Raw genomic sequence first — 25,313 nt, forward strand, 5'->3', positions numbered from 1 at the left:
TGCAAATATTTCCGAGGTTTAACTGATCCAGATGAGTCTGACTTATTGTGATGGACAGCTCCTCAGAATCAGAACCAGAATCAGCTTTATTGGCCCTGATCGTGCGCACAAACAAGGAACTTGAGTTCAGTTTTAAGTGCTCACATTGTACAGACATTTGTTATAAATATACAGACTTTAGAGGAAATAAAATTAAGATGTTTGTACATGAATGTGTATGTACAGCCATTTTATAATATAAACAGAAAAAGACAAAAACGCCTGGTAGTGATGAATATAAGCTATAAAATATGCGTATTTTGTTTCACAGCAGAGTAGCTGACTACTCAGGCTGTAAGGTGTTTATTGTGTTCATTGGGGACAGGCTGGGGGAAGAAACTGTCGCTGTGGCAGTTGGTTTTTGCAAATACCTCTCTGTAGTGGCATCCTGAAGGTAAAGTCTAAACAGTTTGCGTCCAGGATGTGTGGGGTTTGTAGAGATGTTAGCTGCCCTTTTTCTGACCTTTTATACCTGTATAAATCCTAAATGGAGGGAAGGTGAGTTTCAATAATCCTCTCCAGAGATGTAAATGGACATGTCCTGTTTTGTGGATAAACTGTCATATTTTTTTAAACAAAGCAGGCTAAAACATTCATATAAACTGAAGGTAACAATTACACATATTTTTTTAAACCTTTCTCTTCAGTTGCCGTATTTTTCTCTTTGTCTGTGTGGTTTGAATTTGGAGTTTTGAGGCAAAACGGAGGAAAAGAGAAGGTACTGATACTGTTGGGGAAAGTGTAATACATAAAAAATTTGTTGAAAAGAAATATATAGTTTAAGCTCTACAAGCAATCTGTGATTTTACTGCTCTTGGTGAAAACAATTATCCCCAATATGAGCTCTGATTTCCCAGCTGAGGCCGTACAATTTCACAGGGGAGGTCGTCTTAGAATTAACTTAAAGACATTCCCTTTGTCAGATGTCACAAAATTTCATTTAATGATTTCGGTCGGTACTGTTTTTTTTTTTTTTTTGTTTTTTTTTACCGTGTCCTGTCCGGCAGAGTAGCGCTCAGAATTGTTGTCTGAGTGCCAAGAAATTGCCCAACAGATTTACTTTCACAAGCAGAGCATCACAGCTAATGCTTTAAAGCTCTGCTTGATATTTATAAAAGAAACTTTATTATAAACTTCTTTGGGAATATTTCAATTGTTACGGACACGGAGACTGAAATGAAAAGGAAAAAAGAAGCTCAAAAAAGAGAGAGATGGGGGAAAAAGGGGAGAAAAGGAGGAAAGAGCGGAGGAGAGAAAGAAGGATGAAGAGAATACAAGATTACACCCTGGTTGCTTATACACCTGCAGCTGTTTTTTTTTTTTTTTTTTTTTTTTTTTAACAAAATAGTACAGGGTACTTATGAATGTAAAATGTACTTAGTGAGAGGTGCAGCCCAATATAGAACATCTGTGTATCTGTCAATACCTGAAGCTTAACACCTGTGAGTATGAGTGTGGACGCGCTTTTGTATACAATGTTTCTCCACAAAAATATGCAATAACGAGTGTGAGGACCCACAGACCTGCCCCACGGTCCCTGGACGGACACTGAGGAGATCCGAGCCACAGACATCCAAAGGCCCCCAAAGCACAGGAACCCCAGGAGAACCACCGCCAGTACTACCGCAACCCCCCCAGAGAAGAGCAGTGGAGAGTCCCAGGGGAACCACCCAGCAGCGACAGTGCAGAAGCCCCAGGGAGCTGCAGCGACGAGCCCACAGGCCCCGGCGGACGCCGTCCACGCCCGTGCAGATCCAGCCATGGACCCAGAGGCCCAAGACCCCGGGACTCACCACCCCCCAAGCAGAGGCCCGACAGAGCCCAGGGTGCCAGGCAAGCAGCCATCGGGAGTGAGCCAGCACACACCAAAGCGGTACTGGTTTTATATGGTGACACATTTTAATCACTAACACAGACTTTAACTGAAAAAATCAGAGAAGCTGAGGAACCCCTGAGCTGTTGATGAGGTCTGAAGATTAAACTATAACTTTATCACACACATACGGCCACATCGGTGAAAATTATCAAGGCTACCTCTTTTTCACTAACAGCGTCCATGAAATATTTTGAGAAGGAAACTCATTTGAATTCAAAAGTGACACTTGTTTTAGTCCATGCATGAGTGAACCAGTTATTTTTTAAACAGAGCAGCAGCTGTCTGACAATGACAGCATCAACACCTTAGTGTTAACTAAGCAGAGAGGTAAATATAACTGCAGCACAAACAGAGCAGAAAATCCCGTCATTACAGCGACGCTGGCTACCATTCATCACGTTTCACGGTCTAAGTTTACATCTCTGCTCGACTGACTCCCACCCCTCTAATGGAGCTCCTGGGACATTCCTCCAATGCCAGCTGGACATTCCAATCTTTGCTCAGCGAAGATCAACCAGAGGTTCCCCTAGGTCACCATTAAAACGTTTACAAAAACGTCCTCGTTCATCATCCCAGGTTATGCGCTCATGCATCTTTAAAAGGGTTCTGCTGTAGTCATCCGCTGATTAAATCCCAGTGTAATATTCTCTTCATAGCATCTGCTTCAAGTCTATGTAAGGTTCTTCATCAGTTGTATGTTAGCAGAGTTAGTGCCTTACAAAAGCAATCATACTCATTGAGTTTTTTTCAGGTTTTGTCATGTTGCAACCACAAAGTTTATTGTTTTTATGTGGATTCTATGTGATAGACCACAATTGTGGAGATGATTCATGGTTTTTATAATCTTTTCACAAACAAAAGTGTGGAGTGGGTAGTGTAGCTTGCATTTATTCAGCCCCCTGAAAAAATACTAGCACCAACTTTTGCTGCAGTGACAGCTTCAAGTCTTATGAGGTAGGTCTCTATCAGCTTTGCAAATCTAGAGACTGAAATTGTTGCTCATTCTACTTTGCAAAAATAGCTCAAGCTCTGTCAGAATAGAAATGTTGGACTTCGTGCAATTCTAACACATAAATATGCTATGATCTAAACCATAGCTTTGTAGCTCTGGCTGTATGTTTAGAGCTGTCACCCTGCTATAAAGGAGACCTCTGCCCCAGTCTCAAGTCTTTTGCAGGTTCTAACAGGTTTTCTTCCAGGAATGACTTGTGATTATCTCAACATTCTCATCAACTTTGACTAGCTTCCCTGTCCCTGCTGACGAAAAATATGTACAGCATGATGCTGCCACCACGTTTCACAGTGAAACACACATATAGCATTTAAGAAAAAAATACATGTTCAGTCTCATTTGACCAGGGCACCTTCTTCCCCATGTTTGCTGTGCCATCTACATGGCTTAGGGCAAAGTGCAAATGAGACTTCTTATTGATTTTATTTATTAATGCCTGTATTCTTGCCACTCTTCCATAAAACACCTTATACTTATTATTGACATGGCTCACTTGGCTGCTCCTTTAATTAACATACTACTTATCCGCCCTGTCAGTTTAGATGGATTGAACGGAGCTTTGTGATGTGTTTAAAGCTTGAGATATTCATTTATAACTGAATACCTCTTTAGACTTTTCCACAACTTTTTGGCTGACCTGTCTCTTGTTTTCCTTCATGACATTGTTTGCTCTCTAATGGTCCCTAACAAACCTCTGAGGCCCGCGATTCACAGAACAGCTGGGTTTATTTTGAGATAAAATTACACACTATTGCACTCTAATTGTAAAGCAGGTGACTTCTGAAGGCGGTTGGCTGCAGTGGATTTTATTTAGAGGTTTCAAAATAAAGGGGGTTGTAGATGTATGGATGCCACACTTTTCAGATTTGTAAAAACTTTGAAAGTCATGTATCCTTTTCCTTCCACTTATGTTGTACTTTGTGTTGGCATATCACATAAAAATCCACTATACTACATTACTTTGTGGTTGGAACAAATGAATACTTTTGTAAGGTACTGTACACGCATTTGAAATCTGAAAGTATAAAAATCAGCTAAAGCCGAACTAGATTGTCACCTGACATCAGTAGAAAAAAATATGTAAGGAGGAAAATGAGATATAAATGATGCACAAAATATTTCAATTTCAAACCAATGCAAACTGACTTGTGAGGCATCATTTCAGAAATCATAAGGTTTTCTGGAGTCAGCAATCCCCAGCATAATATGACATATAATTTCCAACCAGGACTGGACTGATTACCGCACTTCCTGCAACTGCACTCATCAATAAACATATAAGCTCACTCCTACAGATGGTGTGATATAAATACAAAATTTTATTCATATTTAACTGCACAGTGCAAAGCCATCAAAGGGCACCTAATGGGCCGCAGTGTTATTTTGCATACAGACAACACAGGATGTGTGGGTTAGCCAGTGATATGTAAAGGGAATAAAGAGTGATGGGACAAATGGAAGCTATGAAAGGAGAAAAGACTTTTACCATTCAGCAAAGAAAAAAATGGCATGATGTCAGTTATGAGAGTAGAAGAGAACATGTAGTGGGGATGACATGAAAGGATGAGAAAGATTCACTTACAGTGCGTTCTTTAGGGGTGGAGAGGAAGTTTCAGTTTGTTCTCCTCCATGGGGCTGTGATATCCGTTCGCTAAACCTGGCATTGCCAAAGCCAAAGAAAAGCACCCCACACAGAGAGGTTGAAAAGAGGGTGTGTGAGAGAGTGGACTGATGGGAAGGCGGTTTGGGATCTGGCTTTAATGCGCGCGCGCGCGTGTGTGTGTGTGTGTGTGTGTGTGTGTGTGTGTGTGTGTGTGTGTGTGTGTGTGTGTGTGTGTGTGTGTTTGCACCGGCTGAGAAGGAGAGAGAGAGGCAAAAAAAAGATGCAGAGAGCTCGAAGGATCTGAGTGGCTGGTATGAAAATGGGAGGGTGCTCGACGGTCCAATAGTGCGGAAGATGAACCAAGCGACGAGGAGATAGCAACAAAGAGACTGGTTTTTTTTTTGTTTTTTGGATCAGTTTGCAGAGGAAATGAGAAACACCAACAACATCAAACAGAAAGTGGGGGTTGATTCATGTGGTATCCCCAGCTACAGGCCTCGACCCAAGATGTAATTCCCTCACACACAGACTGGAGGTGCAGGCAGGCTGATGGGAGAAACAGCGGGGATAAATCATCAAACCCTGCTGAGGACTCCAATAACAGATTGCTAGAAAGATTGACAAATAAAGCTCAGCTTTAAAGGCTGACCTGCAGTGTTAGATCAGTCAGAATAAACACTGGCAGAAAATAACAGGGAACCGAGATATAAGGGCCGATTTTGCGCTTGTTTTAGGTTTGCTTTTAGAACCTTGTATACGAGATTATCAGCAAAGCAGCATTAATGAGCTGTACAGGAACTCTGTCTGCGTGGACAGCTGAGACATGAGCAGCATTCTGCCTCCTGTGTGAGTGAGACGCCCGTGTGCATGAGCGTGGGGGCGGGGGAGCAGACCGTCTTTCTCGGGATTTTGCTGCAGGAGCACCGGGTTGCCATGGAGACTGTATCCAGTGCAGCAGAAAAACGCAGATGGCCTTCCCTTTCCTCCCTGAAACAGTCCAGGTCGCTTCTTATCCCTGACCTGCAATTCATAAAAACTTTTCTTTTTGACTTTGTGGATAGTGGCAGGAAAAAAATGCTCTGGGCTGCGACTAGCCTATGACTCAGACCCTGACAAACTGCTCGTGCCAGAGGTGAAAAGGTCTTTTTGTTGAATTGTTGCAGAAATGTTTAATCATAGAGCATCTTCTTACATAACTGAAAATTTTAATATTGCTCCAAATATGTCACAATAGATATATTAAAGTTAAATCAATTGCAGTACTGGCTGAATGTAATCACAGTTCACTGGAGAGTGAAGGGTCTGCATGCACACTGATACGGACACCATGTTGAGACTGGAGCACACGATCAATATCTCATTTCTGACTTCCAGACATTCCTTTCAGCTGATTTTAAAAATGAGCAAAGATGACAGGTAGTAAAAACATCTCTGATTCTTTTAGAGACTGGTCAGCTAACGAACAGATTTGGAGGGAAATCATAAACTCTCCACTATATGACTCATTCTTTTCAGAGGGTAAAAAGAAATATAACCTGCTCTGACATCCCTCAAATGTACCAAAACTCATCTTATTTAAACCTTTCATCTGCTAAATGATTTAAATTGTTCTCTTGATGCATATTAAGCACATTGATGCATATTAAGCCTATTTAAACTGTTTATGTGTTTAAACTGATAAAGCAGCCTGAGAATCATTAAAGCTGTTTGAAACTAGGGGCGGTTAAAATACACAGCTTGAAGCTTACCCTTTGAACTTTCTCACATTTTGCAAGGTTACAACCACAAACTTCAAGGTATTTTACATGAAGAAACATATATTTGTAAAGTGGAAAGAAAATCATGTTTTGTTTTTCACTCTCAAAAAAAAAAAACATCTGAAAACAATAACAACGTAATTGTCAAAGTAAAATGTTTAAATCGTATATTGCTATATTCCGCTTTTGCAAGTATTCTCTTGACTGATGCTTCTTCTTGTGAAGGCTGAACCCATGTACATTGTGTAGTTTGTGGTTTAGACGCAATCATTCAGCTGGTCTAAAATGTGTGCAAATATATCTGCTCAATAGAACATGGCATTGTTTATTGTTAATTGTGAAATTTATTTATTTTATTTATTATTTATAATTTAGCTAAAATGTATTTATTTTGTAATTTAGTTAATTTTTACATTGTAACATATGCTGTGATTTATTTTTAATTTAGTTTTCATTTTTGGTATATTGTTGAAGTACAATGTATTATTTTTTAATAAAATATTCTACATTCAAAAAAAAAAAAACCTTTGTTATTTTAAGGGAAAGATTCAGTAACAGCATTTCAGGAAAAATTTGATGTTTATGGCAATATACTTTAATTTATTTAATGTAAATTTGTTTTTCTAAACTCAATGACTAATCAGTTTTAAATAATGGTGATTTTCTTTTTTTTTTTTTTTTACATAGTCAAGCAGCCCTATGTCAAAAGCTACGTAAATGTCAATAGAGTTTTCCTGTGTGTGATCTAATCTTAGTATAATTGCAGCTGTTCTGCAAAGGTCCCAGAGGTTTGTTAGAAAACATTAGGGAACAAACCACATCATGAAAATCAATAAACACGAGACAGGTGAAGGATAAAATAATGGAGAAGTTTAAAACAGGTAAAATTTATAAAAACAATATTTCAAGGTTTGAACATCACAGAAAGCATTCTTGAATCTATCACTCAAAATTAGAAATAATATTGTACAACTGCAAAACAATGAGAGTCAAGGAGAGCATTAATCAAGTATCTGAGTCAAGGGTCATATGCTAACTCTGGAGGAGCTGCAAAGAGCAGCAACACAGCTGGGAGAATTGATCCACAGAGGAACTTTGAATCATGCATATTATTATTATTATTAACTGCACATTGACTGTACATCCTAACAAGCAATAATAAAAAAATATAATGGATGGACGGATTACTATAACTATTATTACACTTCCTTGTTTTGATCGCTACTTAAATGAACAGCTTTTATTTTAAAAAATCATAAAAATTTAATTATTACAATTTTACAAAATATTTTTCATCTGAAGGATAGATAGATAAATAGAAGTAATTGCTACAGCCAACCAGCAGGTCATGCAAAATCTAAACGTTTTCCTTATACTTTGCACTTACCTGTCCATTTTGCAATACACGGTCAGTCTGGTGGAGAGCAGATTATCTGTGCACCCTTGTTCTTTCCCTGAGAAAACAACACATACTGTATCAATGAACAATATCAGCTACAGTTAAAAAACTTTACTTGTTTCAAAATTGTAAAAGTTACAACCTTTCAAATGACTCAAAATTACTTAAAGTTAGACTCTGAAGAAGAAAAACAGCGATGCAGAGATTAATCTTATCTGAAAGGCGCCATCTAGTGTCTGAATGCAGGAAGAATCCACGAAAACCCGTTCATGTTTTGACAGGGAAATCTGGAGGAATATTTTACATTGTGTCTAAACGGTAATTTTATGAATAAGACTTTGTGAATAGACTTAATGTTGCATTACCTGAAAACTACGAAATGCAAATGTTCAACGAAATATGAAAGGAATTGAACAACCGCTGGAATACAAATATAAACTCCCACTCTCACACTGTGCGCCCGGTCTTTGTTAAATGTGGTAGCTTCTTGCGACGCAAGACCTCGTGGCGCAACGGTAGCGCGTCTGACTCCAGATCAGAAGGTTGCGTGTTCAAATCACGTCGGGGTCAACCTTATTATATAATTGTGCAAGTTGATTTCCACAGTGTAGTAACCCTATAAAATCTTTTGGTTCTATGACTCAGTTCAAAAACCAAAACAAACATAGACTCAATACACACGAAGAGCTATGTTTAAAATGTCACTTTTAGGATACCACACACAGACTATCCAGGACATGGGCTGCAAAGGTCACACGCCTTATGTTAAGCCACTCCAGAACCAGAGACAATGTCTGAAGTGTCTTACCTGAGCTAAGAGGAATAAAGACTGGATTCTTGCTCAGTTGGCCAAAGTCCTCTTTTCAGATGAAAGTAAATTTTTCATTTTATTTGGAAATCATGGTCCCACAGTCCAGAGAAAACAGAGAAGCCATGTCATCTGCTGGTGTTGGTCCACTTACATTATCAAGTCCAAAGTCTACACAGCCATTTAGCAGGAAATTATAGAGCACTTTATGCTAACAAGCTTTATGGAGATGCTGATTTCATTCCACAGGAGAACCTGGGAACTGTCTTCTTGAAAATACTCCATAGAGAAACTACAGTATATTGTCAAGTAGGGCTGAAACAATCGGATTAATCATGATTAATGAATTATTGAAATAATCGTCAACTGATTTAGTAATTGAAGAATCATTAACTGGAGTATACAGTCTCTAAAACATTGCATATGCTAAAGGAACAACCCACTCAGAGCAATAACTAGGCCAAAACTGTACAAAAAATATATACATTTTGCATTGAAGATATAAATATGCTCTATCCAGAACTCAAGTGGCATAACTTTAGCTTCACCTGGTTCAAATTCGGTAAAAAATCTTCTATTAAGAACTTTTTGCAATCCAATTATTTATCGATTAATTGAAAAAATTGTTGACAGTTGCAGCGCTTTTGTTGAGAGGACGATGAGAGACAACCAACCCAGCATTGCAGACAAGTTGACGGCTGCTTTTAAAGCAACCTTCAGCAGAGTCATTGGTTAATCGCATCCATGCCATGCTGCACTGATGCAGTAATCCATGCAGGAACACTGACCAAGTATTAAGTACATATACTGTACAGAACATGGATATACTTTCCTCTAGGGCAACATCCCTGCATTAAAAGCCAATTTTCAAAGAAACATAACTTTTGGGTTTTGATTAGATGTAAACCATAATAAACCGTAAACATATAAATCTCCAGAAAAAAACCCTTGAGATATGTCACTTTCTGTGTGAATGAATCTTTATGATTATTATCAAAGACAAATCTGAAAATCTGAATGTCAAAAAGAAAAATACCTCTAAAAATAAACTAGATGTAGTGATCTTTAAATACCTTTGTGTTTCCTTATTGTTGGGGTGGTTCCTTTCTTCATCACAAAATCAAATGACTGAGATCATACAATAGGAAAAAATAGAAAATTTTATATTTATATCATGTTTCTATTAGGCCTAAAATATAATTGTATTTATTTACAGATTGATTACTTTTTCGTATTTGTGTAAGACGAGAAAGATTCAACATTCCTTTGTGTCTTCCGGAGGTGTCAGATTTGGAAATAAAGGTACGAGCATAGCAAATAGAAATTTAAATGCACTTTTTGTCCACTTAAAAATCTAACCACAACCCTTGTAGACAGTTACATTCCCAAGGCATTAATGGTAGATTAGGTTACACAGCAGCTCCACAGACACTACGTAGTGGTTTTATGTTACCAAGAGCATGTTATTCAATTCCAGGAGCACTCCGTACAATATATGAAGAACAAAATGTCCTGTAATCTTTAACCATGTTACCTTTTGATCTCGAAGCGAATCCTTATGTTAAAAACAAGCAGGAAGGTCACATTTTCTGGCTTTACTGCTTCTTTATCTTCCACTCTCTTCAGTCATAGTTTTCTTGTGCATCTATGTTTCTTCCCCTTTCTTTTCACAAGTTCTTCTTAGCTTAAAAGCGTCAGCCCAACACAACCCCCTTTCTAACTGGGTCCAAGTTTCTCTCTTCCCATCTCCTTTCTCCTCTCTGTTCATGCCAGTCTCATCTTTCACTAAGAACACTAGACTCTGAATGCAGAATTCATTAGCAGAGCCCTGCTAAGAGTGAAACTTGGCTGAGAAAAGGTTACCCCCTGTCCCAATGAGCAGACTCACATGAGAAGGTCCTCAGCAGCACTTGTTTTCCAAACAATGGTCTGATTGTATTTGAGGGTCTCTTTTTACTTGAAACAGGCCCGTTTCTGCTTTTTATCTCTGCTTGTATACAAGGACATGCATTGAGTTTTATTGGTTTCCTAAAGAGCTTGTGTTGTTTTTAAAAGAACTTTCCACATTTTTGCAGATGAACATATATCCAGTTCCTTTGTTGTTGTAAAAGCTTCCCCTTTTTGTTAAATCTTTCATCTAAAATCCCAAGCAACTGTGAATGTCCCTCCTAAGAACGCAGCAGTGGGAGAAACGAATGTGCACCAGCTGTTCAGAAAAGCATCGTTACACTTCAAGAGTTTGAATTCATGATTGTAAACAAATTCAATTCAATTCAATTAGAAAAATACTTTATTAATCTCAAAGGGAAATTAAATGGTTACCTAGGAAACAACTGAATGCCTTTTTGTTTTAATACAAGTTCTCAGTCTCAGAGAGACTAACTTAGAATGAGCCATACACAAACATGCAGCCTAACAAAAATGTTATTTATAAAGGCTGCATTGTTAGCTTTGCCTCAAATATGATTCATCTCAGATTTGCGGTTTTGACTAAAAGTTAAAAGCTCCATGAACAAGAGGCCAATTAAACATCCATCATCTACAGGTCCTTCTCAAAATATTAGCATATTGTGATAAAGTTCATTATTTTCCATAATGTCATGATGACAATTTAACATTCATATATTTTAGATTCATTGCACACTAACTGAAATATTTCAGGTCTTTTATTGTCTTAATACAGATGATTTTGGCATACAGCTCATGAAAACCCAAAATTCCTATCTCACAAAATTAGCATATTTCATCCGACCAATTAAAAGAAAAGTGTTTTTAATACAAAAAATGTCAACCTTCAAATAATCATGTACAGTTATGCACTCAATACTTGGTCGGGAATCCTTTTGCAGAAATGACTGCTTCAATGCGGCGTGGCATGGAGGCAATCAGCCTGTGGCACTGCTGAGGTCTTATGGAGGCCCAGGATGCTTCGATAGCGGCCTTTAGCTCATCCAGAGTGTTGGGTCTTGAGTCTCTCAACGTTCTCTTCACAATATCCCACAGATTCTCTATGGGGTTCAGGTCAGGAGAGTTGGCAGGCCAATTGAGCACAGTGATACCATGGTCAGTAAACCATTTACCAGTGGTTTTGGCACTGTGAGCAGGTGCCAGGTCGTGCTGAAAAATGAAATCTTCATCTCCATAAAGCTTTTCAGCAGATGGAAGCATGAAGTGCTCCAAAATCTCCTGATAGCTAGCTGCATTGACCCTGCCCTTGATAAAACACAGTGGACCAACAACAGCAGCTGACACGGCACCCCAGACCATCACTGACTGTGGGTACTTGACACTGGACTTCTGGCATTTTGGCATTTCCTTCTCCCGAGTCTTCCTCCAGACTCTGGCACCTTGATTTCCGAATGACATGCAGAATTTGCTTTCATCCGAAAAAAGTACTTTGGACCACTGAGCAACAGTCCAGTGCTGCTTCTCTGTAGCCCAGGTCAGGCGCTTCTGCCACTGTTTCTGGTTCAAAAGTGGCTTGACCTGGGGAATGTGGCACCTGTAGCCCATTTCCTGCACACGCCTGTGCACGGTGGCTCTGGATGTTTCTACTCCAGACTCAGTCCACTGCTTCCGCAGGTCCCCCAAGGTCTGGAATCGGCCCTTCTCCACAATCTTCCTCAGGGTCCGGTCACCTCTTCTCGTTGTGCAGCGTTTTCTGCCACACTTTTTCCTTCCCACAGACTTCCCACTGAGGTGCCTTGATACAGCACTCTGGGAACAGCCTATTCGTTCAGAAATTTCTTTCTGTGTCTTACCCTCTTGCTTGAGGGTGTCAATAGTGGCCTTCTGGACAGCAGTCAGGTCGGCAGTCTTACCCATGATTGGGGTTTTGAGTGATGAACCAGGCTGGGAGTTTTAAAGGCCTCAGGAATCTTTTGCAGGTGTTTAGAGTTAACTCGTTGATTCAGATGATTAGGTTCATAGCTCGTTTAGAGACCCTTTTAATGATATGCTAATTTTGTGAGATAGGAATTTTGGGTTTTCATGAGCTGTATGCCACAATCATCCATATTAAGACAATAAAAGACCTGAAATATTTCAGTTAGTGTGCAATGAATCTAATATATATGAATGTTAAATTGTCATCATGACATTGTGGAAAATAATGAACTTTATCACAATATGCTAATATTTTGAGAAGGACCTGTATACTCTATCCTTGGAGGGTTGTGGTGGGGGGCTGGTGCCTATCTCTAGCAGTCATTGGGCGAGAGTCGCCTGGTTAAACAGGAATAGTGAAAGACAAGCTGTGTATTTGAGTTTGTGCAACTAAGGAAACATTAGCCTCCACACTATTTGGACTAATCATATGTTGTTTTAATCAAATTAAACTGTGTGCTTTGGTAAAATGTGACCAACATTGAGCTTTTCAGCAACCAACAATCCTGGTGGCATAAAACAAGGGACAATTACGGGTAAACCTCCTCCTCCCCAAGTAATGTGGAAGATCCGAGATACTGTGGGCCTATAACTGGCCCTGAAAACCTTGTTAGCATGAATGGCATCATGAACTCTTTGAAAGGCAGACACCCTGTCTACTTTTAAGACTAGGCTTAAAACTTTCCTTTCTGATAAAGCTTATAGTTAGAGTGGCTTAGGTTATCAGGGAGGGAGCCTTCCTCCATCCCTGTTGGTTGGAGTAAGGTGGAGTCAGGTTTAACCTAAACTGGCTAAGTTATGGTTGAGGTGCAAACACACCCTCCATTTCTGCTACCTGTATGACCCCTTCTCTTTTCCAATGGATATACAGGTCCTTCTCAAAATATTAGCATATTGTGATAAATTCATTATTTTCCATAATGTCATGATGAAAATTTAACATTCATATATTTTAGATTCATTGCACACTAACTGATATATTTCAGGTCTTTTATTGTCTTAATACAGATGATTTTGGCATACAGCTCATGAAAACCCAAAATTCCTATCTCACAAAATTAGCATATCATTAAAAGGGTCTCTAAACGAGCTATGAACCTAATCATCTGAATCAACGAGTTAACTCTAAACACCTGCAAAAGATTCCTGAGGCCTTTAAAACTCCCAGCCTGGTTCATCACTCAAAACCCCAATCATGGGTAAGACTGCCGACCTGACTGCTGTCCAGAAGGCCACTATTGACACCCTCAAGCAAGAGGGTAAGACACCCAACATAAAGACAAACAACAATGGACGTTGTACACTCACTCACACTCCCCATAAATACTCTATACTCCCTGGTCCAGGTGCTGATACCCCATAGGGACAACCAGCGCATAGACCCAGGAGTTGGTCCCCTTCCCTCCGGAGGTGGAGACAGGCAGACCGCCCCGGCACCTGAACCTGGTCTGGGCTAGCCGGCCTCGTGCCTGAACCTGAGCGACCACAGCCCGGACCCCGACCCCCTGCCCCGACCCTAGTACCCAACCACTCCCACCCTCATCCGGGGAGGGGGCCATGTACAAAAGAGGGGTCTACATGGTCCAAACAAGCCCGCCAACCAGAGCCGCCACAGAATAAAATAGTCCCAAACCCCAATGAGTTCCGATCCCAACCCCATGAGCCCTCCATCCCCAATGAACCCGACATGGATCTCTCCACTGGGCCACCCCGAACCAGGACACAGATATTGAACACAGCAGAGCAGCACACCGCCAAGCCCACCCAACTATTCGGCCACCGTCAGCAGCCCCAGTCCATCAGTCCGTAAGAGGGAAACATCCACCAGCCAGGTAACTGGGCCGGGCAAGCCAACCGCTGCAGGCCAAGCACATCTCATCAGCCGCCCCAGTGCGGGCACAAGACATACACCGCCCCACCTGACCGCCAACTGTAGCCCTACGCCCGGCCAGGGGCAAGAGCCACAGAAGGAAGCATTGGAAAAAGGCCACCACAGCATGCCAAGGACCAGGCACCCCGCCAACCCCACACCCAAACCCCAGAGGAGCCCCAGGATGCCGGCCACACGCTCTCCCGTACGGCACACCCCACCCCACCCTTTAACCTGAAAAGAAGTGCATCCTTAATGCAAATAAATGGTAGAATATAAAATTTTATTAAAGTACAAAACAAAGACAGCTGCAAGGATTTTAGGATTTTGTTTGATCCAAAAAAAATAAAAAATAAAAATCTTAACCCTCAGATCTCAAAGCAAGTCCCCAGTTGCATTGTGTCCTCTAAAGGGTAAACACATGACAGATAAAAAGACAAACATTAAAAAAAATATTTTACCAATTTAAAAACCACAGAAAAGCTGACAAAACCTAGTTTTTATCTTTAAAATTTTAAATTAAGTGGTGGATTCTTTGAACTTTTGTTCCTCCAAATCATTGAGCTTACTTTTGCCTCCAATAAGTTTGAAGAAGGACTTGAATCCGGATGACCCCTCAGCATAATTGCCCACCTTTCTGTCACTTTCTCCTTCTTTCATGTTTCCTGTTCTTGAGCCAGAGGAGTACGACCTTTGAGATGTGCTCCTCTGGAACAAGCATCTAAGTCGAACGCCCATTCCAGGAGAGCGCAGGGTTTCATCCATGGAGGCCGACCTGGACAGCGGCCCCTGTGACAAAGCTCTCCGGCGGAGGCACTCAGGAAGGGAGGCAGATCCTCCAGACGGAGAGGTCAGACTTTCTTGACAGCTGCCGATTGTTAAGAAGTTGTTTTTGTCGCTCTCCCAGACTCGATCATCAGGATCATTTGTGCTAGACGCCGATGACGCTCTGCGACATCTGTTTCGCAGGGGGTTGTTCCTTGGAGAGGAACTTATGGGGCTCAGAATAGTCCATGGAGATCCCACATTTCCATTACTGGCAAAGAAGTAGTCTCTAGTTCTAGGCTGAGGGGTACATGGAGTACCAGCCTCGTCTTGTTCTCCCTTTGAACATCGAGGACTCCCTGAAACCCTCTCATCATTATGAATGCCTTTGCTGCTTTGGTAGTGAAGCACCTTTCGGGTTATCTCACGCATCTTCTCGGCTTCTTCCTCCTCCAATTTTGCTAATTCCATGTTTTCTTTAAGTAGTTTAGCTTGTTTCTTCTCTGGGCTGTCCTTAGTTTTACAAGGCATTAGCATTTCATTTTGTAAAGTTTGAGAACATGATTCAGAATCCAATCCTTCAGCCTGGGGTGGATTGTTCTTCCTACATCTGGTTAGACCAGATAGGGGTTTGGATAGAAGGTTGTGCAGTGCCGACTCCAAACATGATGAGTCGTCAGCAGGTTCAGGTGCTGAACATGATGCTATGGATCCCCGTTTGGCGGCTATTCGCATGCTTTCCGTGCGTTTATGTCTCTGTTCAGCAGCTTCTCGCTCTCGGTTCTCCTGCAGGCCAAGTAAAGAGAAAATGTTTCATAATGACACAAAACTGCAAGAACGAACAAGTTCTTAAGGTTTAAGCCACTGAATGATGACATTTTGAGCTCATTTTAAAATATGTTGGATATTCATAAATCCTTGTTCTTCTTACCTGTACAGCTTTTTCAAACCTTTTACAAAATGAGTAAAAGATGGAACAGCACTCTTCCAGCTTGAAGGTAGCTGGATCTTCACAGAAGTACTCCACAACAGCATCGGTTAAAGTCTGCAGCTCCTTTAGAGACATCTCCACATCTGCAAGCTTGGCCTCTGCCCTCTGTCACACAAAAGTTCTTAAAAGCGCTTAAATACATCTTGTATACATATTAGCCTCAGTTTGTAACTGTGCACCTTTAAGATAAACTAAGATAAAAATTTACCTTCAGAAATTGATCTATTTGTTGTAAGAGGCCAGGTTGCTGGCTGCTAAACAGTTTAACTTCTTCAATCTTTTGGATTTCCTGCTCCAGATCCTTGATGACGTCATCTTTACAAATCCTGTGGTGACATTAAGATACAAACTTGCTCAAAATCAGATTAAGAGAAAAAAAGTGGAAAAAATGATGCGTAAACCACATTTAAAGGGTAACCTTGATGCCATCCCAATATGATCAAGTTGCCTGGGAAAAGTCAGCAACTCTGCATCAATCTCCTCTGCTTGCTGAGGATGCCAAAGAGCGTAAGCAAAAATGTGTACAAATGATTATATCTCACAAAGATGTGGCAGAAACCTTTTTTCATGCATGAATGGATATATTAAAGTGATAAAAAAAAATGAAAAAAGTAACGTATGCTTTAGCCTCAGAAGATATTGCAAACAGCAGTGTCAAGAGAGCAGGTAATTTATATCCGAGATTAGATCTTTGGACCAAGATGTGAAGACTGGCTCATTAGCTGTTTTACGATTCCAATTCATTTTGAAGGCAGCCGCAGTTCAAGCTGCAGCTGTTCTTTGAGCAAGACGTGGCTAACAGTCAAGCGCTATCTGTACCCATAGAGCTGTTGACCACTCTGGTGTTCCTTACTGGTATTTCAAATGGACTGTGTTAGTTGACCCCAACCAGAGCCAAACCAGCTATGTCTGACTGAATAACCAGTGTTATCCAGGTATATCAAATCCCCATGCAGTGTGGTACAACAGGACAACATTTAAGTGCAATTTGCAGTGAAATGTTTTTCCTTAAGCAATTGGAGCAATTAACTGCATATTTATATACAAGCACCATTAAAGTATGGATTTGTTTAACAGGAAGCCCTACCATTCAGTCAACATTCAAATTGAGTGGGATTCGCAAATACAACAAAGCAACATTTTGTCAAGGTGGCCTGGCTCAACACTCGTACCATACTCTAATAATCAGCACAACTGGGAAGGGACTACAAGCTGGCATGGTCTAGGACACACAGCTACTTGGTGAGTAAATTCATTCAACGGTCCCAATATTAATCTCCTGATGTGGAATGGTGTATACCGTGCAGAAATATTCCTGTCTTCCTGGCATGTTTAATGGTCTGTGGTTCAACTGCGACTTCCTGTTTTGTTTTTTAAGCAACAGGGTCGGATGACCAGACCTCTGCGTACTTCTGTTTAAAGTACTTTTGTTAAAAACATCCAGTATTTTTGTTAAATCCAAAAAATTTGAAATGCTTTACCGTTTTTACAGTGAACGTCTGCATTTATTTACAGTATTACACTATGTACAAGTGGTATATACCAATTACAGACAAGTCTGTGTTGCACCTTATAATATTGCTACTTGCTGCACCTGTGTTTTTATGTGCCTAAAACTCATTTAGGAATGGCTGCTGCTTGGTTTTTGTCTTCTTGCAATTTGACTAACTGATCTCGCAGAAAGGGGAATCTAACATATTTAAATCTATTTGCATATTTAACTCGAGGCGTGGCAAGGTAAATTTAATGCTAATCAGGTAGCACAAAGGAAATGTGCTTCGATTTATACATGCAGTATGCATGAGTTTCATACATCTGGTTTTGTTTGTGTGAGCAACATTTTCTGGCAACTCTTCGCATACGAGGCTCCTAGAGAGTAGGTTAGTCACAAGATTGAGTGCAAGACAGCAAAACTTAAACCAAGCAACCTAACTGACAAATGCTGTTTTATTTTTTTTTTTACATTTCTTTAATAAGTATGTAACAGGACTTATTGTTCTTTTAATAATCTTTTCCATCTAAAAGCTCCACCTTACCTTGGCAACATAGTGCATGAGGTTCATGCCAGGCTTGTTGGCTTTGGTGTCTGCCAAGTTGAGCAGGGAAGTCATCCTAAATCCTATGACATTTGCACTGTGACCACCCTGAAGAACAAGAAACCTTTCAGTTGGTTATTCGGTTAATAATTTTAACAATGGCTTAATTACAAGCACAACAGCCACTAGTAAACACAATGCAGTGAAAAAAAAATGATTGTGAAAGAAAAATACCAACAGCGTTCATGTAATTCCCGGCTTTCAATACCAGTCGAATCACTGAATGGAGGTCATCACAATCCAACAGCTCTAATGGAGGAGAGAAAAGACATAAAAAAAAGGGCCCCTGATGTAAGGAGGAATGACTTTGTAGGATTATCTGTAGCTGGATGCAGGTGAAATATTACCATTGGCTGCTTTGGTCATGACAGCAATAGCATTCTTCACTTCCTCCATAAGGGGGAAGAACTCCTCCCTCAGAACCATCAATTTTAGACGTTCCCTATAGCTAAAGGCAAGAGAGACAAGCAGAACTGCTTATTATTGTTCCAGCTTTTCTCACATCAACCTCATAACGTGATGTAAAACTAGATTAGTTCATGAAAAGCAACACTAAGGGTTTCAGAGCAATTTCCACCTAGAGTTACATAACTGAAATAAATCAAGAATCGCTCCACAGTTATAAAGTCTAAATGCAAACAGTTGGTACCCATGTAAAGGTAAGACATAAAAGAATAATTTTCCAGTGGAACCACTATTGTAACTCTTACTATGTCTGATTTATCTGTGAGTAAACAAAGAAGTCTTATAGGCACATTTAAATCAAATTACATACTGTACAATCTAACCCAAATCTTAAAACAGCTAAGTTAAAGTCAGTTAATCAAACCAAGTAAGACCTCAAGATTCCTCACTTTGATTGTGGTGTTTTGATAACTTGATGTTATGCAGCAATGTTGTTAAATATTTGAAAACTGCAGACTCACCCAGGTACTTTAATGAGCTGCACCATAAACTGGTCCGCCTCCGGTAACACAGAGAGTTTTCCTTTATATGACAGCAGCTGTTTTACCTACATGTTGACAAAAGACATTAATTGACAGTAAATGGAGTTCAGATATCGCTTAACGAACTGCAGAGACCTGAATATTTGTGTGTTTAAACATTTGGAGTGCGATCAGCTGATGTATTATACAGCTAGACAAAAACAAATTGAAAAATACTTTTTGGTGATTTATGTCAATGAACCATAAAGATTAATAAATGTTTTATAACATCTTGTTTCTCTGGTTATTATGTTTAGCATGTAATCTCTGTAGCACATGTACAAAAACAAAATAAAAAAAACTGCAACAGTAATGCAATGAAAATCACAAGCGCCATTTTCTAAAGAATTAAACCTCTACAAAAGAAAGAAGAAAACCTAATTACAGCTGAAATGGGAGATTTGCAGCCTTTTTCTGTAGGAACTGCTCTATGTACACAGGCTCTGAGGTAGATTTTAAAGAATGATTTTGAAAGATAAAAGATGGGAACTCCACTGTAACTTCAGCAGCATGTTCAGTGATTTTGGACAAACTTAAAAAGTTACCCACAAACCATTGATCAACCATATAGTTGTGTTTTTTGTTCTTTTTTTTTTTTTTTAAACTGATCTTATTTTATGCATGAACAATCAAACCGAAGAGGGCTGCTGTTACCTCAATTTCTTCTGGTAGCAGCTTACAAAGCTCTTTTAGTTTGCCATTTCCAAACCTAAGCCAGGTCCCCTGATGAATGTCCTCCACTATTTCACTCACAGGCCTGCAGAGGGAGACATACAACCAAAGTTGGAATACAAATAAAATTTACTTATAAAAATCTACTTCAACTGTATTGGGTGCAGTCATAATCAATATGTATATGGCTGTTTTGAGGAAGTTCTTGCTCTGAAGTACTGGTTGTAAACACCAACTGTGCAACACGGTAAGGAGCTACAGCTGATTAGGAACATGACGTTCAAGCCTCGTCAACACATTTAGACAATGCAAAGTTAAAGATTGGACTTTTGTTTATGCAGATTTATGATGGAAGCTGATCTAAAGATTAGAATAGTCTACACCCATTAAAAGGAGATTGTGGGATATTCTTCAAATATGACTAGAATTTCTTAAGTCATAATGGTACATGAAAAGAAACTTGTTAGGATAAACCTTATTTGTACAAAACCAGATTAATTCATCTTTGAAGTGTAGAATAACTAAAAATGCCCGTAGCACAGCGCACCTGACACAGTTTCAGTTAGACTAAGTTAACTAAGCTAAGCTTAAAGCTGACCTCACTTTATGACCGTTACTTTGGTATTCAAATTAAGAGCTGAACAAACACTTGATACAAAGTGTTATCATTTTGATAATGTATAAAAACAGTAATTAGCTCAGATACTCCAGTAGCAATATTAAGTTTATATATTTATTCTTAATGTCTGTACACTGAGCGCATGAAACCGAAGTGAAATTTCTTGTTTGTGTACGCAATCCTGATTCAATAAAGCTGCCTCTGCCAGATCAATAGAGGAAAAACTGATCCATGTATTCATTACTTTTTATCTGGACTACTGCATTTCTTTACTATCAGGACAAGATGAACTACACCTGTGAACTATAGTATCTAAGGGACCAAAAATATACATCTGGTTTGAGCATCAAGAGCAGTTGGAGATCATTAAACTGGGTAAATATGAATAACTGGTCACTGGAAATACGAAATCTTTCCAAATATATTTTTCCAAGTAGTCTTATACAATTGTAATACAGTAAACATTCATATTGTGATTGTGATTATGGAGTTTTAGCTTCTCCTCATTAGATCACTGTTAAATTCAGAATAGGTCGGGTGGTACAGTGTTTAGTTAACTGGATCCCCTCCTGTGGAACCAGTTCTCAGTTTTTTCCCCATGAGGCAGACACCACATCTCCTTGTAAAACAAGGCTTAAAATCTTCCATTTTAGATAAGACCTATCGTTAAAGTGGCATGGGGTAGTGAGTGTCATCTATATAGTTATGCTGCTATAAGTACAGGCTGCTCAAGATTTTACTTTTATGTCATTTGTTGTCCCATGTCGAGTTCACCTATTTCGCATTAGTGACATCTCAGCTCTAAAGTGATGTTGTAAAGCGGATTTCCATTTATTTTCATGAGTTCAGATGAGATAAAGCCTTCTGGTTGGGTAATGATTAGCACAGTGGAGGTGACCTGTGCATCCAGACTTTCAACTGAAAGACAAAGACTCACAGCCCAGCTTACTTTAGTCTTAACTTCTTTTGGTTATTACCCATCTTGTTTTAACTTAAGTTCCGCCATCATTGCTACTACATGCATCTGAGCAATTACTACATATGCATAGCTAAAGATACGGCATTACCTTTTAAAATGTCTTAGGAAGATCCCAATATTCATACACCTCTTAGAATCCAATATTGTGACCTAAAAACAAAAAGAAACAGGTTAAACTTCACGTCTCTACAATCCCAAAAAATCCTAAACATTTTTGAGGAAGCTGACAAAAGAAAAGTCCCAAACTGTTTTACTTTAACACTTCCGCAGAGATAACATGTTTTGTGTGGAACTTAACAAAAAAACATCACTTCCTATTGGCGTCTTTACTACTTCCCCTATTTGGGTGGTTTATTTGCAAGACCATAAAAAACAGAGCTTGTACAGAAAATCTGTTTATTTTATGTACATCTGTATTAGTTACCTGAGACTCCTGCGCATATAGGTTCATCCCATCACTCTTACTTAAACCCGGGACCCTGGAAGAACGTAGTGAAGCCCTTTTGTCGACATGACTGAACAACTCCTCCATGGTTCGTATATCCAGTACCAGGTCTCTTTGAGTCCGTTTGGACGTCCACACATTCAGCTTACCCAACACATGATGGTTGGGTATCGTGTCCCAGTTCAGCTTTTTCATAGAACGTCTTTGGATGTCATGAGAGACGAAGGACATGGAAGGCGGAGGTGGAGGAGGAGGTGGTGGTGGTACAACTGTAACATCTGTACAAGGTGCCATAGGAGATGGTTGGAGATCCAAATCTTCTTCAGCATCCCGTGCAGATGGAGAAGAGGGGTCACCAGGTGAACAACTGGGAGTAGCAGATTTTAAAATTAGCATCCCTTCCATCTTTTTTCCTCAAATCCAAAGAGGAACGGCAGGCGTTTGCTGCTACTCACCAATCAAAACTGAGAAGACACAAAAACACAGTGTACCTTTATTTTAAAAAAGCTGTACTTTCAACAAAAAGATGAACACTTATTAGCAACTGAAACAAGCTGTGTGAAAATGCTGCCAAGTGTTAACAAAATTTAAAAATAAGACTTTAGATCAGAATTTACTGTGAACTGATCCAACATGTATTACAAAAGACATACAGATGATTCAACTCCCATCCATAAAACACATTTAAAAGGAAAAATATAAAACAAGAAGTTGCAAGTCATAAAAGCAGAGCTGTTCTTCAGTGTTTAACTCTTTAACTTAGCTTTCGTTAGTTATTTAGGCCACAAATATATCAAAATATAAATTTTTAAAAAACCAAGTCGACCTATTCTTAACTGAACTCAGAAATGATAATTTCTCCTAAAGATGTTCAACCTACTTATTATCTAATTTAACATAGGAGGTGTATTCGAGATAACTGACTTTTACCTATTTTTATTCAGGGTCAATTGAATAAAAAAGGAAAAATAAAACATTGTTAGAATTACATGTTATTCTACTATTCATCTGCAGAAAAATTAAGTAGTAACATGCGACTTGTAATTTTAAATATCACATTGAAGGCGCCATTATATTACAGCTTTTTAAAAGGTATTCCCTGTAATTTCAGTGCCATCACCCTGACTAAATTTAGGACATACGATGGCAAGTAATAAAAAATATGTTGATTGAAATGAAATTATGTAATAACAGCGTTTTTTAAAAGCTTAACTAGCTGTAATGTAAATACCGTTTGCGTTTTGGCGTCGTTTTTCCGCTGAACGTCATCTCTCAGTTTCAGAAACAGCAGCCACAGGTGCAGTGAAAGCCTCGGCTAATCAAATTCAAGTCAGCTCCAGGTAGAGGACCGCCCCCATGACGAAAGGTGAATGGGTCCGCTCCTTTTTCTGTCACCGGCGCATGATGTGGTGACTAGCGGGAAGGAGGAGCTAAAAAAAAACATGAACGGTCAGAAAAGAATTTGAAGCCAGCTTGTTTGGTATTTAATAGGTGTACGGCAGGTTCTCACACTGTTTATTAACGAGTAGTGCATAAGGCTAAAAAAGGTTTCCAGTTACCACAATGCACAAGAATATTTTAAAACAACAGCACAACACCACTTGTAGTACTCAGCTATGTTATAAGAAAATACGTTTTTTTTTATCCATTGTTACGTGCCGGGCAGAATGAGTTGGTTTAACTCTGCATTCAATTTTTACTCAGAAACTGAAATGTTAAAGTTCGAAGTTGATAAAAATGTAAACATTTATTTTTTTAGGAAATTCCCTGAACAGACGGTGGCTATACAATGTTAAGGTTGGAGTTAGACACTGCAGACTTTCACTCTTAAAACTTTCACTTAAGGGGATTTGTTAAAAATTTTAAATTTAACATTTTTCTCAACTTGAAACCTTAACATTTCAGCTTCTGACAGTGGTTGTCCTGTACTGTGTGAAAACAGTACTGGACAACCACTGTCAGTAAACATGTTCCTTTACGATTCCAAACCAGGACCAGGCAACAGAGCTACCACGGCACCACCGTGCAGCCCTGCAACTTCACACTTATAAATGAAAAACTGTTGAATCTGGTGTCATAAACAAGGTTTTGGCATAACTCTGGCTGGGTATTTGACCATTTATCTTGGTAGAAAAGTCACAGCTTATTTCATTTTCAAACCAGGTTTGAAGGTGTTTGGGTTCATTGTTCTGCTAGAACACCCAGTTGTGTCCAAGTTGAAACTTGGAATTAATCATCTTGCTGTTGACTTGAGGTCAAGTTAAAGAATTAGGGGGTAGCCCATTATTCCATCCACTTTGCACAATGCACTAATACTTTGCAAATAAAACAGACCCTCAGTATGGTGCTGCCTCCATCGTGCTTGACAGTGTTCTCAGGTCTGAAATCCCACCTGGACTTCTTAAAATATTCTTGTCATTGTAGCAAAATAGCTATATTTTTGTCTCGTCTTACAGTAAAATCTCCAGGATAAATCTGGCATGTCCATGTGGGCAACTCCAAACATCAGTGAATAAAGGTGCTGATTTTTGAGCAGGACATTCTCTCAATCCCTGGTGACATTGATATCCCTTGCCTTTCTATGGACGTCTCAGCATCTTTCGGTTTATTATCGGCTTGTGCTCTGGTGGTTCGTGGGTTCCCCCTGAACGCCCTAACCAACGTCATGTCACCTGAGTGTGACATGTTGAATCAAATGGAAAAACACTGAACACCACCCTGTTGGAAATACATGGACTTTGCTTATAGGCCAGTTTGTGGCAGAACACCAACCAATTTAATCAAACTGCATCAAAGTAAGAGGTGTCTAACATGTAGCCATAATTATACCAGGAGGCACAAGCTATTTATGGCTACATAAAGTGTGTAGTTTCTTTGCAACTTGGCAATGCACATTGAAAGTGAGCGCCTCATTCCAGTTTTTGAAATTCATTCAAGTTTCTGTGTTATAATTCCACCGTAGGGCCAAACAACCCAGCATATTTGTGTTTTTCTTTCTCCGTTTAGCAGTCCTAGGAAGGTAGGAGACAGCTTTGAATGTTCTTAATTTATTGTAGCAAGTAATCAAACTTTAAAACACCAAAGATACCAACATTTTAAATTACTTCAATGTTTTATTTGACCAAATCTTGAAGATTTCCTGTGTCCGTATAGCACAAAACATGACAACATAAATATTCTGACAAAAGCCAAAGAAAATACAGACGGACAATTTGAAAATGCGAACTTTTAATGTTGCTCCTATAGAGTGAGGTTGGACTTTTCAGGTGTGAATGAGGAACGAAGGCGGAAAACCCATGACAACTTCATTTATCATCATAAATACCTGACTTTCAACCATTCATACATCAGCTCAGTCTACAAAACATCTGATTATACACACATACACATATATATTTATATATATAGTTGTTTTTAAATTCAGTCATTTCCAAAGTTGTGGAACAAAAAAAAAATCTAATGTATTGCCATTCCTTTTAATGTCTGGTAAGGAATCCCAAAGAAACAGTTT

The 25,313-nt window shown here is 39.4% G+C and overlaps 2 protein-coding genes, 1 long non-coding RNA gene and 1 other non-coding gene across 7 annotated transcripts in view; 1 reads left to right on the top strand and 3 right to left on the bottom strand.

The window, feature by feature from the left end:
- The window catches only part of trim3b (tripartite motif containing 3b), a 36,236-nt gene extending 31,491 nt beyond the window's left edge, over positions 1–4,745 (bottom strand). The window contains exon 1 of the mRNA XM_047379324.1: positions 4,510–4,745. The gene's annotated coding sequence lies outside the window, so the exon portion shown is untranslated. The remainder of the gene's footprint in view (positions 1–4,509) is intronic.
- Positions 4,746–6,910: 2,165 nt separating this feature from the next.
- LOC124876493 lies at positions 6,911–10,346 on the bottom strand. Its single transcript, XR_007040314.1, has 3 exons — positions 10,029–10,346; positions 7,675–7,741; positions 6,911–7,259 (listed from the first exon to the last, which is right to left on the bottom strand). It is a non-coding gene; the product is annotated as an uncharacterized LOC124876493 (long non-coding RNA).
- On the top strand, positions 8,185–8,256 carry trnaw-cca. Its single transcript has one exon. It is a non-coding gene; the product is annotated as a tRNA-Trp (tRNA).
- Positions 10,347–14,513: 4,167 nt separating the features above from the next.
- On the bottom strand, positions 14,514–23,393 carry fhdc3 (FH2 domain containing 3). 4 transcript variants are annotated; one of them, XM_047379400.1, is made up of 14 exons: positions 23,034–23,393; positions 22,258–22,266; positions 21,782–22,169; positions 21,446–21,507; positions 19,742–19,844; positions 19,028–19,113; positions 18,449–18,549; positions 18,280–18,350; positions 18,042–18,149; positions 16,424–16,494; positions 16,214–16,331; positions 15,946–16,110; positions 14,819–15,800; positions 14,514–14,655 (listed from the first exon to the last, which is right to left on the bottom strand). In XM_047379400.1, the coding sequence occupies exons 1-14, from the start codon at positions 23,069–23,071 to the stop codon at positions 14,618–14,620; spliced, it is 2,340 nt and encodes a 779-aa protein (XP_047235356.1). In that variant the 5' UTR covers positions 23,072–23,393; the 3' UTR covers positions 14,514–14,617. The 4 variants fall into 4 exon arrangements, with proteins under 4 accessions (XP_047235356.1, XP_047235352.1, XP_047235355.1 ...); XM_047379396.1 differs by having other exon boundaries at positions 14,514–15,800; positions 23,034–23,390; XM_047379399.1 differs by lacking the exon at positions 22,258–22,266 and having other exon boundaries at positions 14,514–15,800; positions 23,034–23,390.
- Between the last annotated feature and the right edge of the window lie 1,920 nt (positions 23,394–25,313).

The sequence above is a fragment of the Girardinichthys multiradiatus genome, chromosome 11 (genome assembly GCF_021462225.1).
Source record: "Girardinichthys multiradiatus isolate DD_20200921_A chromosome 11, DD_fGirMul_XY1, whole genome shotgun sequence".
In the NCBI taxonomy this organism is placed as follows: domain Eukaryota; kingdom Metazoa; phylum Chordata; class Actinopteri; order Cyprinodontiformes; family Goodeidae; genus Girardinichthys; species Girardinichthys multiradiatus.